Here is a 12,570-nt window from a genome sequence, read left to right on the forward strand (position 1 = left end):
CTAAATCAGTTCATTTAGAAATTCAGATCAATAACATAATTTCATCAACAAATGTAATAGTATATGTTAATACCCAGCAATATATAAGCAATTAAAATGAGCTCCACATAACACATTAAGCTAATGCATCAATAATTATAATATAATAATGTATATTATTGTGAAATCGGTCAAATGCATGAGTACCTTTTACTTTTGGTACTTAAAGTACATTTTGATAATACTTTTGACAGGACTGTTACATGTAACAGTATTTCACTGGTATTATTGCTACATTAAAAATGTGTAAATGATCTCAGTACTTCTTCCACCAATGGAGATCAGTAATTATACCATTATATTGAGACATTGTTAATTAAATATTGTTTGTTTAGGTCTGATATAGTTCATATGTTGCAGTAACAGTTGTACATTATCAACGTCCTCGAGACATCGAGAACGACTTTGGCTTTTTCCTTAGACTGGTTTGACCAGAGAGGAGTTAAAATGAAGAGGTGTCACTCTGATTGTAGTACAATATTAAAGTTGGTGACCGGGGGTTACAAGAGTCTGCTTTTATTTATTTTTTAAAACAAATTATCTTCCCTGTTTCTTCTGATTTAGACAACTGCAACATATTCAATTTGAGCTAGGAGAACATTTAAACTGGTTATTAGGCCATGTGTAGTGCACTCTTTTTCTTCAGTAAAAGCTGTGAGTGGCTGCTCTTGATACTACACGATCTTCGGTGTGGCCTGTGCGGCAGCGACCTCTCGTGTCCAATCAGCGCTAAAGCTACTTTACATATCCTGGTTCTCTGACTCAGATTATGACGACTGTCGGCAGAGGAGACGACCCGACCTGCGCTGCATAGATGCTCTGTCTGCTGGACAAAACTAAAAGCAAGATAAAGGTATATTAACCTTATTCAATTATCTGACCATAGAACCGGAATTGTTTAATTGCCTTGTCGCTTTGTTTGATTTTCTCAAAGCATTACTGTTCTTGCCACGACACTTGCTACGAGCTAAACTGCTGCTAGCACACGAGCTCCTACACTGACGTTTTTCTAGAAGCTTTTCTCGACTACAGTTACGTTTATTTCTACTTTTATACCTTGTCATGGATGTATGTACACGGTCGATAAATACCAGAATATCACCTGGCCTTTGTGTCATGAAGACAACCCGTCATGTAACTGAACACCTGCCCCACAGACAGCTGGCTCCCATTTCTCTTGACTCCTTGTAGTTGCAGGTGTCTGCTCCAAGAACCATATTTGATTCGCTTTTTTAGCTTTTAGCAGCGGTGAGTTCAGCCACAGATAACCCGCTTATGATAACCGCTTATAACTCCATTATAATTCAGGGGGGTAACAGCTGTCAGCTCTGTTTTCATGCTTGCTGTTTATCCCTGTAAGTATCCCAGTACACATCTACAGGGAAACTAACAGCAGTTACTTTAATGTATTGTATTCATTGTTAAGAGTGTGTCTGTCACTTCCATTACACTCTCTTTTACTGTAGTTTTACACAAAATCTTCAATCAACTACGAATGCCTGGTCATGTCTTTCTGTGTGAGGATCCTAAACATGGAAACAATATGAAACAGCTACTATTTTACTTTATACTTTTATTCCATTTAAAATCCTAATGCTCTATATTCCTTTTTTATTTTCAGAACAGAAAAAGGTTGATATCCAATGATGGACGGGTATGTGTACAATTCAAGTTTACATAACTGTTGACTGTAGCCAAATTATGACTATTATTATTATTATTATTATTATTATTATTATTATTATTATTATTATTATTATTATTATTATTATGATATAAAACACTGTGAGCACAACTGAAGTGTGTGTGTGTGCTCCAGCTTTGCAGGGGACATGCTGAGCGGCGGCCGGGCCCTGCTCGGTGAGGACAGCTCGGTCATGGCTCGCATGCAGAAGAAGTTCTGGAAGACCAAGCAGGTCCTCATCAAAGCCACGGGCAAGAAAGAGGACGAGTACGTCGTGGCCTCTGACGCTGACCTGGATGCCAAGCTCGAGGTAGGAGAGGAGAGATTAACTGAAGCTTTAAGACCCACAGGATTTTTAGTTGCAAAAACACATGTTCTATTTCCATGTGGCCTTTTAGTCCCTCTGATTATTTTTATGGTCGCATGCTTAGGTCATAGATGTTCTCTGATGGCCGCCATTGTGTCGTCATTTCCAAGTGCTTTCTACCACTGGTGGCTGTTTCCTAAGCATTGTGTCTGTCCCGGGGGAACATCATGTTCTCATCTTCCATTCGATACCTGCAGAAGTTTTACATTCTGCCAAAAGCATGGCTTCAGTTGAGAGCACAGCAGTAAACTAGTAACGGTGCCAAACGCTTCACATGTCCCCCGTGAGTGATACAATATTATACATGACATTATTGGATTGTTACACATGAATGCATCAATGTGTCAGCACTGCCCGAGGTGGAGCTGCTTGTAACTACTTTGTGTACAGTTGGCTAGTTTGGCCCCTGGGGGGTGGGCAGATTATTAATGGGAGAGGACAGAATAAGAAAGTTCTGTTCCACAAGTAAATATTACATTTCTGGACTGTTCCCGTTCAGTTGTATAAATCCACTGAATTTTAGTTTTAGAAATGCTTGTGTCTGTCGTCCATTTCTGCAGCATATACTTCTTAAAATGAAATGTTGCTCGTGAGGTACTGGAGATACTGGCTTGGGAGTTTTGTTCACTGTTGTAAACAACATATAGACATTGTCTACCGTATTGTTTATTGTGTGTCATTGTAAGGGATTCTGCCGAAGGAATTCAAAGCAAGGTTTTCAGGAGCAGTGTGTAGGCACAAGGTGTCGATTGTTTGCAGAGATCTTCTCTTACTGTCGAGTTATAAGAGTTGTAATTGGAGGTGAGATGCCACAGACCACATCGCAGCTGTGAACATTAAGTCGACAGGGTACAGTCTGCTCCTCTGCCGCAGGCATTTATCTCTCCGGTGCAACAAATGAGAGCAGACAGTTTGGATTGGCTGAAACTTTGCTGGCATTTAGTTGTGACAGGCCGTCTGACTGTCTGCTGCTGTGAGATGGGGAAGTGGTAGAGTTTCACTGAGCTGCTAAGGGATGCACTGTGAGGCTTTTGTTCGCTCTGGAACAGGATCAGTCCTCTTCTGTCCTCCTGCTCTCATTGTCCCTCATCGCCGGTGAGACAAATACGAGAAGAGGGCAAAGTGTTAGATCGGCAGAAGGAGAACCCCATACGAAGATCATTAACTGTTATAATAACTGAATATATTCAGAGCAGACTTTTGTAAAGTCAATCTGTCTTGTTGCGATTTTGCTTTTCGTCTTATCTCCTTCATACATTTCCTCTCGACTGAGGCCTGTGTGAAGCAGCAGAGCACGAACACCGGGGTAAATCTGATTTGTAGCCTCATCTGGACGGCAGCCTTACGGCAAACCTGATTTTATCTGTTTTTTATCACAACATTGACTCATTTGCATGTTAAGTTTTAGAATCTTGGCTGCGTTTGCTTTGTGACCTGCAAGCTACTTGAATGAAACATCAGATCCCGTTTTGTAAATGTTTTTTTGTATCATTAAAATAATAATAATGATTGAATACATCCCTGTGTGTGTGTGTGCGTGGATGTTTATCTCCATCTGCCTCTGTTTCCCCGCTGTATTGCTGTAAATCAGACAGAGCAGCTGGCATTAGACACACATGATCTTGATGGATCGGTCAGCATTGGTCATCTCGCTAGTAAACATTAAGAAGAGGTGTGTTGTGCAGGAGCTGTTACCTGCTCACAGCCAGAGATGTGACACTGCTGAGGCAGACAGAATGAAGGCAGTGACTGTTTATTCTACAGTTAATCAGTAACTCCACATGTTCAAGTCACCTCAGTCTGCAGTCTTAAACCTGCCCGGGTGCAGGGAGAAGAAGCAGGCAGCACTCTGCTCTTTGTGTTACGTTTCCACTGAATAACAAGGGCTGATAGGGGCTGTTGCTCTGTCATTGGCTGAGCTGCGGTTTGAGATATAGACGGATTTAAACCTGCTGTCTGAAAGAGGTCGTGTGGTGTCTTAAAGGAGAACACCACCCATTTTAAACATCTGTTTCCAGCTGTTTTGCAGAGTACTACTGCATACTAAAATGTTCCTTGTTTCTGAATGGATTGGTAAGCAGCCCCAACATATATGAACGTGCTCTACCATCGGTTTACCAAGACTCCTCTCATGCCCTTCATCCGGTCCCCGACCCTGCCTTATAAGTTTCATTTGGATCTTGAGTTGGTATTCCTCGCCTGATCCTCCTACTTATGATTCCAATCATCAGATATCTCCAGGTCTGATTCCCTCTCCCACATCTGTTTGAAGTTTGAAAATCAAACTAAATCTGGAGGGGTGGAGTTAGGATAAACAAACGTGTTACAAAAGTGTCCCCGTAAGTCCTGACAGTGTGACAGCACAAACAAAACCAGGACCCTGAAACTGAGTGGCCACCAAATCTGTGTTGCTATGACACGCACTCCTCATTTACTCACTGTAGTTGTCTACCAGATGGGAGGAGAAGGCGGCTGACTGCCAGACAGAAGCAGAAGAGAGAAAGATATGTTGCGCTAACTGAGTGAGAGTTTGGAGCGCTGCCTCACTGAAGCCTCTCACTACAAAACACAGTCTTGGAATAAGTGACCTGAAGTGGACAAATCTCCAAACGACATGTTGCTTAAAAAGGGAAGTGTGTCGAGGTGTCAGTGAAGTATTCTTATCTGGCCCGTTTGTCTCTGCAGTTTTTCCGCTCGGTTCAGATCACGTGCACAGAGCTGCTGAAGGTGATCGAGAAGTACCAGCACAGGATCACACGTGAGTCAAATCTATTACACGAAACCTCTTCGCTGAACAACAATAGGAGCTATTTATATCAAACGTTATGATGTCAGGTTGGACACAACTGACATCTCTTGCTAAATACAAGTTGCTCCATTGTGTTAAGACTCTAAATAAGTTGTAACAGTGTTAGTGATATCCTTACTGGCACAGTCGTGGTATGAGGAAGTCAACTATACATCACTCACTCACTGACTCACTCACTATTCTGAAAAGGTACTTGCCGTGATTGACTTTGTTTCTTTCCTTTCTTTATTCTGTCCTTTTGTGCACATGTGGGACTAAAACTTTGAGCTCTTTCTCCAGGCTTGTCTCAGGAGGAGAACGAGCTCGGCCTGTTCCTGCGTTTCCAGGCGGAACACGATCGCACAAAGGCGGGAAACATGATGGACGCCACCAGCAAGGCCCTGTGCACCTCCGCCAAGCAGAGGTCAGCAGCAGAAAATAATGATGCATTCTAAACTATCTTTTTTATATATATATATATATATATAAAAAAGTTTTGCTTTGTTTAATGGGTTTTCAACGTAACCAGCATTTATAAAATAATTGCACTTAAGTTATTTTATATAATCCAAAAACAACAATACAAAAAAGCAGGGGTCGCAGCAGAAAAAGTAGATAAATATGTACATTAAAAAAATATATAATAGCTAATAAAAAATGTAAATGCAAAGGCGATGACATCCTTATTCATTTTGGTGAATAACTGCTACTTTATAACTTTACTGAATATCTTTTAAAATGTAGAGAATGTATGAAATTGGATCTTTGCCTTTTTCCATAGGATGGCACTTTGCCCGCCACTGCACCGTTTGCACCAGGAAGTGGAGACGTTCAGGCGGCGCGCCATCGCTGACTCGCTGCTGACAGTCAGTCACATGGAGAAGGCCCGCACCGAGTACAGAGGAGCTCTGCTGTGGATGAAAGACGTCTCCCAAGAACTCGACCCAGACACCTACAAACAGCTGGAAAAGTTCCGCAAGGTAAGAGGCCGATTGTTTCGCTGTATCAAGGCGCAGGTTAACACTCTTTAATGATCTCAATTATCTGCGTATGTTTTTTCATTGTCTGTTTTATGTCTTTCTGTTGTCAGGTCCAAACCCAGGTCAGAGGGAGCAAGAGCCAGTTTGAGAAGCTGAAGAATGATGTGTGTCAGAAGGTTGACATGTTGGGAGCGAGCCGCTGCAACATGCTTTCCCACTCGCTCTGTACCTACCAGGTCTGTCTACACGATGTAGTGTTTCTGTTAGAATATGCTCAATGCACAATGTGTAGTAGTATGCTGTAAGAATGACTCTTCAATCAGTGGGTGTAATCAACTATTATTTAGAAAATCGTCTCCAGTGTCCACTCCCACCCAGTAATCTTTGTCTTCAGTGGGAAAGGTCACAGTGGGCATTCATTCCCGGCTCCATCTCCGATCTGCAGTGATGGAAACATGACACCCATTTTCGCCCCTTTTCCTGGCACAATGCAGGGAAGTGAATAGATAACTAAATGAATTGGGCTTTGGACCATTATTCTAATTTACTAACGTACAAAACATACAATTCATAGGCTCTCTTCAAAGCCACCATTAGCAGATCTCGCTGATCATCATAAAACACTCAACTTCAAACTGCTGACTGTTCCAACAAGCACACACTCTGGTTTGAGAGTTTGAAAGATGGACTGAATAAGTAACAGAGAGGTTAACTCTGTTACTGTACTGTTAACTAACTTCCCGGTAGAGGCATACTCGTCTACTGGCAATGTGAAAGGAGTCTATCGCCTATTCTTTGTTTTCCAGCATTAAAACAACCTGCATATACACGCTACAATATTGGTGGAATAAGGGAATTATTCAATATGTCCTACTTTCCTGTCACGGCAGACCACTCTGCTGCAGTTCTGGGAGAAGACGGCCCACGCCATGTCGGGAATCCATGAGGCCTTCCAAGGACATGTACCGTACCAGTTCACCACTCTCAAGGTACTTCAAACTGAAGAGACACCAGTGCACACTCCCAGGCGGACGGCAAACACACAACATGACTACCAGCTGTAATTGTCGCCGTCCTCTCAATGAAGTTATCCGTTAACACGTGTCTTTATATTTAACTGTAGTCTTCCCTCGTACAGGACCTGCGAGACCCACTGGAGGAACTAGCAGACGCACAGAAACAAGAGCATAAGAAGGAGAAGGCTCTACCGAGCAACACGGACAGGTGGGAAAACACTAAACACACACCATGTGTCTGTTTTCATGCACACACACACTGCCAGCTGTTTTTCCATCTCTATAATTGCACTCCTCGGCTGTCTGCTCTGCCCTTTTTGTCTGTACTGTTGCACACAATCACCTCGTCTATGTCTTCATCCAACACAAGGCCAATGTCCCCATGTTCACTCACAAGTAAGTGTGTGTGTGTGTGTGTGTCAGCTTTTACATGTGATGCTCAGTAGTGATCCATGTGGTAGATGAGGGCTTTAGAACAGAACCTGACACTGCAGTTTCAAATCATAGAGGGTACTGCATCGCTAAAAATAGCATAACTGTGTCTTTCCAGCGAGATCAGGCACTTTCTCATTTCCCCCCTCCTCCCTTCCTCCTTCCTCAGTCTGGTGTCCTTGGATGACGACAAGCCACCAGGAAGTGCTTCTGGCGCAGGTATGTGCTGCCCCCTGTAGGATTAAACACACAGTGGAAGTTATGTTTCGACAGTTTTTCTTAGTTACTTTGGCACAAACCTCGAGTGAAAATCTCAACACGGTTGAATTTAACTTGCTTATAGTTATTATGGCTCTTAAATGATAATAAAGAAAACTTGGCCAAGCAGCGTAATTGAACAGCGTAATGTGAAGTGAGGTGAGGTGAGGTTCACGGCTTTTGGTGGAAACGTACAACAAAATCCAGTTTCACCCTTTTCTTTGTGTGTTGAGAACCTCTGGTATTGTTTGGCGTTTAGTGTAGCCAGCACTTGTGTAAATAGTACAGATGTGTACTTTGGGATTGTCGTTGCTGACGGTGGGCCGGATGCCTGTTGGCTTTATGATCCTTTGATCTCAGCGCACCAAAACACTACCACACCCACTCCAGCCCTGCACGCTCTCAGAGGACTGTCGGCGGGCTCTGATGACGACCTGATGCTCATCGCCTGTGATGTGCCACAGTCCCAGCACTCAGCCTCAAGACACGGCGCTCTGCAGCCTCAGCTCCTGCCTCCTCCTCAGGGTGGAGACACGAGTGAGCCCTGGGGCTTCGGGAGCCTCCGGTCCAGCCTGTCACAGCTGCCTGCCCCCGGTACCTGCTGTCTCCTGATTCCTCTATCTGTCAATTCTGACCTCGCTGCCTCTCAGCTTTCCCATCTCACTTTGCTGCGTTGTGGCTCTCTCTCCTGGGATATCAACTCTGCTTCCTTTTGCACTTTGGATCTGGGTTCAGTCTGCCTGTCTGGTGCAAAGGGGCTTTGTTTCCTTCACTTCTGCGCTGACCATTCACAGTGCAGCTGTATGTCAAATGTTTAAATCTCATCTGCTTAAAGGAATAGTAATGAAAATGATGCAAGTGAATCATTTTCACTTGATTAACTAAACGACCACCGTCGAGACTGAGAGCTTGGCTTCATCATGAATAACTATCATCTTGATAACTGCTTTAGAATTTCAGCAGATGAAAAGGTAATTATGATGTCAGACTAAGCAGCTCCTTATCTGCTGGCCTAGAGTCTGACGACATGGTGCTGCAGAGGACAGATGCTAGATTGCACCTTGTGTAACATACAAACAGCTCGACATGCAGTGATAAAAATCATACAAGCATATATAGTCCTGCATGTTCTTAATAAGTCTGAACTGAAGTTGAGGTCTTGTCAGTAATTCCGGCCCTCTTTTCACCTTTTCACCTTTTTGACTTTGCTAACCTCTCTGATGTAGTTGCCTCTGGTCTAATACAGCACCTCTCCTGTCTTTTTCCCTTCCCTGCAGGTGGGGGTTCGCTCTCAGGTGGTGCGCCCCACACTGGTGGGACAGGGCTGAGGCCGGATGAGGACGATGGCGAACGGGGCGACATGGCTTTTCTCAAAGACCTCCTCAGCCCGGGCCCGGGGGCCAGCGACGAGTTCAGCAGAGAGTGGCAGGATGCGTTCGGGCTCTTCGAGCCTCCCAGTGATCCTCCACCGAGCACAGGAGCAGAAAGTAGTGGGCCAGCAGAAGGTAGTGGGCCAGCAGCACGCCCACCCTCGAACCCCCCCAGCCCCACAGGCTTCCTGCCCTCCCAGCTGCTGGATCACAGTCTGAGTGCTACAGGTCAGCCACACTGCACTCTGCTGGAGGGAGGAAGTCACTACAGCTCACAGAGCCATCACTTCCATTACACTTCTCAACCCTGCTTTGTCTTTCAGGCTGGTCGACCCCACCTATGTTCCAAGCTCCGCCCCTGCAGCCTCCTTCTGGTCAGAACCAATCAGCTCAGCCGGCTCCATGTCCTGCAGCTAACGGTATGCTCTTTCTCTATCTGCGCTCTCGTCTGCACTTTTTGTGAAGCTGTCAGAGTAGAGTAAACTTTATTGAGGGGAGAATTGTCTTGGGCACAATGCTACAGTCTGTTGCTAAAACATGTGAGACATTTTACTTTACATGTATATTGACAACGCTGCAGCCTAAAAAAGAACCTGCAGAATAAATAAGGTAAGGCAATAATAAGGTAGTAGATAAGATGTTTGCTAGAAATTATCGATAGGAAGTAAATGTTGATGTTTAATGTAACGGCTGTAGATTAATGACACCATCGGCGTCTCGATTGGTTCCCTTTCAGTCTCGCTTTGCAAAGCAATTGAACCTGCACGCGCGTCCCTTTTCCCTTTCACAATAAAAGCTTGTACATATACATGTGTGTACGTGACTGCCTGACCAGAGAACCTTTTGCTATGAGGCAACTCAACGAAAAGGTTTACAGTAGCCATCCCCAGGTAGTGGAACAACCAGTTACATTAACTGTGGAAACTGTACTGTGTGTGTGTGTGTGTGTGTGTGTGTGTGTGTGTGTGTGTGTGTGTGTGTGTGTGTGTGTGTGTGTAGCTGCTCCAGGTGGATCCAAAGACATGTCTGCCTGGTTCAACCTGTTTGCCGACCTGGACCCCCTCTCCAACCCCGACGCCATTGGTCGCTCCCCGGACGAGCTGCTCAACGCCTAAAGCTGTTTGCGTGAATGTGTGTGTGTGTGTGTGTGTGTGTGTGTGTGTGTGTGCAGCAGTGTATGATATCTCTTACAGGATCTGATTGTCAGCAAGTTTTTTTTATGTCAACAATTAAGTACAAGAACACACAAAAACAGTGAAACACACGCACAGATAATGATGCGCCAGATGTGCACATCCAACTTTGACTGTTAACACACACACGAAGCAGCTGACTCATACACACACACACACACACACACGGCACACCTCACGTAGTTTGTTGCCTTTCAGTTATTGCAGCTTCTGTCAAGCGGAGAGTTTGGGTTACAGGTTTATTTTGGACGTGCTTTCTGTGTTTTATCCATGTTTGCGTTGTGTGGGTGTGTGTCTGTTTGCTGTGTACACATCACAGGACCCAGGATGTAAAAATAAATCTATTTACTGCACATGATTATCACGTACAGTGTGTGTGTGTCACCGAGCCTGTATTTGCACACAAAGCAACGGTTGAATCTCAAGCGGCACCGAGCCTGCATCACCGAGCAAGACTGAAAAATAATATCCTGTAAGAAAATAGTATCTCAAAATAATGACTTTATATTTTATAATATTATTTTAAGTCATTACTCTGCGAAAGTCAATATTTGCATCACTGGTCTCATAATATTTCCTGTAATTGAGAAGTATTAGATATTATATCCCTGATGTTGGGCTTAGTGAAGTTGCTTTGTGATGCAGAGCGCTGCACAGACTCTGGATCCCGAAGACTCCATCTCTTTGATAAACAATGTGACGCTTTATTGATCTCTTTAAGGAAATTGTCAGTTTTCAGCCTCGTGGTCTACAGGCAACACTGAGCTGTGAGTCTCTGGAGAGCACTGATGGTGTCAGTGCGACAGCCTGGACTGGAGTCAGATTCACTGTCCACGCTCTCTGTTGCTTTTGTGAACGCCTCTTTATGTTTACCCGTCCACCTTCATCCCAGATTATACTGGCTCTTAATGTAGTGTTTAAAAAAAAAAAAAAAAAGGATGCAAATGACATTATCTTCATTCCCATCTGTCGTTCAAATTTCACAAAGTCCAAGGCCAAGAAAAATGTGTGACGAATACATTTATTTTGTCTCTTGAAGGACATTTTAAAAGTAGGACGCAGGATTAGATTATTTTATGGTGGGTGGGTTATTTAAATCCTATAAACCTGCAAGTTACCGCACATAATGTATTTATTTTCAGATTGTTTCACTGAAAGTAACACTAACACTGTAAAATACTCTATTTTTAACTTTGTGTGAGAATTCAGATGAATTTTGGAAATCTATTATTGTTTTATGGGGAAAGAATCCACACTGGAGAACTGTTACCATGTCATGAAATGGATGTGGATTAGATTCCCGCTGATTATGTTTGTTTTTGAAGGGAAGAACTACCAAAACTGACATTTGTGAATGTTTATGAATTGGTCGAGTGAACTGTTGCAAGATGAAGCTGCGAGTTTCTAAAATGTATTTTGTGTATAATATACTTAAGTTGTTGAGATGTGAATATCACGCCCACATGCACCGACTGAAACCAAATCCACACTTACATTTGTGTGCCTGTGTTCATCTGACTCGGTGGAGCTAAGGTGAAATGCATTATGGGGGAAAAAACAATAACTTTTTATACAAGCTGCATATTATCCGTGCTTTTGTTTTTAATGTGACACAGGAAGGGAAACTACTGTATTAGTGATTCTGTCACACAATGCATTACAAGATTTACACTTAAAAAAAAAAAAGAATGTATTTCTCAAGTCAATCACAAATGCTTTATTTAATTCAACTATGCCTTTTTATTTCACTCGAGGGGTTTAACAGATGAAAACTTGGCAGTTCTGTTTCCAATAAACTGGACAAGCAAACAAAGAATCCTTGTGTTGAGTATTAATGTGTTGAGCCTTATTCCAAAATGCTGTTTATCCACTTTGAAGAAGAAAAAAATTGGTATCTGGAATAAATCTGTATTTCTACATTTTGTAAACAGACGTCTTAAAAAGGACAAATCGGAACGTGTCGCTGTAGGTGATTGTTGTTCAGCAAGTGGATATCTCATTTTGGAACAGAACTCTTCATTTCTTCACTTAAATCGTTTTTTAGAAACGTTACTCGTGCCAAATCAGGTCACTGGATGAACGACATCCACACTTCTCTTCTGCTCCGCGACACGTTTCCATTGAGTGAAGCTCCAGAGAGAGCAGCTGTTGCTTTGCTCTCTTCGTAGTGTAGACTTGTTAGTGTGCGTTGAGAAGTTAGTGTATCCTATTCACTACAACCTGAGATGGACGATGTCATCTATTCTCGATTTAAAATTCTCTGAAGACCCAATTACACTCCTGATAAATAAATACATTATTATTCACAATAATGAGACATGTAGTAATTCACAGTACTCAGCGGAGAAAAAGCAAGGGGGTGGGGGGGGGGGTGGGGGGTATATGGTACAATTGTTGACTCATTCAGATACATATCTTTGTCAGCCGATAATACAAACACAGT

General features: G+C 43.1%; 1 protein-coding gene across 2 annotated transcripts; it reads left to right on the forward strand.

Moving 5' to 3' along the window:
* The first annotated feature begins 781 nt into the window (after window positions 1-781).
* On the forward strand, window positions 782-12,001 carry ical1 (islet cell autoantigen 1-like). Of its 2 annotated transcripts, XM_029447277.1 has the most exons (14): window positions 782-892; window positions 1,661-1,693; window positions 1,859-2,033; window positions 4,776-4,848; window positions 5,179-5,302; window positions 5,660-5,858; window positions 5,969-6,094; window positions 6,749-6,847; window positions 6,997-7,082; window positions 7,476-7,525; window positions 7,925-8,158; window positions 8,842-9,162; window positions 9,258-9,353; window positions 9,934-12,001. In XM_029447277.1, the coding sequence occupies exons 2-14, from the start codon at window positions 1,683-1,685 to the stop codon at window positions 10,047-10,049; spliced, it is 1,710 nt and encodes a 569-aa protein (XP_029303137.1). In that variant the 5' UTR covers window positions 782-892; window positions 1,661-1,682; the 3' UTR covers window positions 10,050-12,001. The 2 variants fall into 2 exon arrangements, with proteins under 2 accessions (XP_029303137.1, XP_029303138.1); XM_029447278.1 differs by lacking the exon at window positions 7,925-8,158.
* The last annotated feature ends 569 nt before the right edge of the window (window positions 12,002-12,570 follow it).

This window comes from Cottoperca gobio, chromosome 2, assembly GCF_900634415.1.
Source record: "Cottoperca gobio chromosome 2, fCotGob3.1, whole genome shotgun sequence".
In the NCBI taxonomy this organism is placed as follows: Eukaryota; Metazoa; Chordata; class Actinopteri; order Perciformes; family Bovichtidae; genus Cottoperca; species Cottoperca gobio.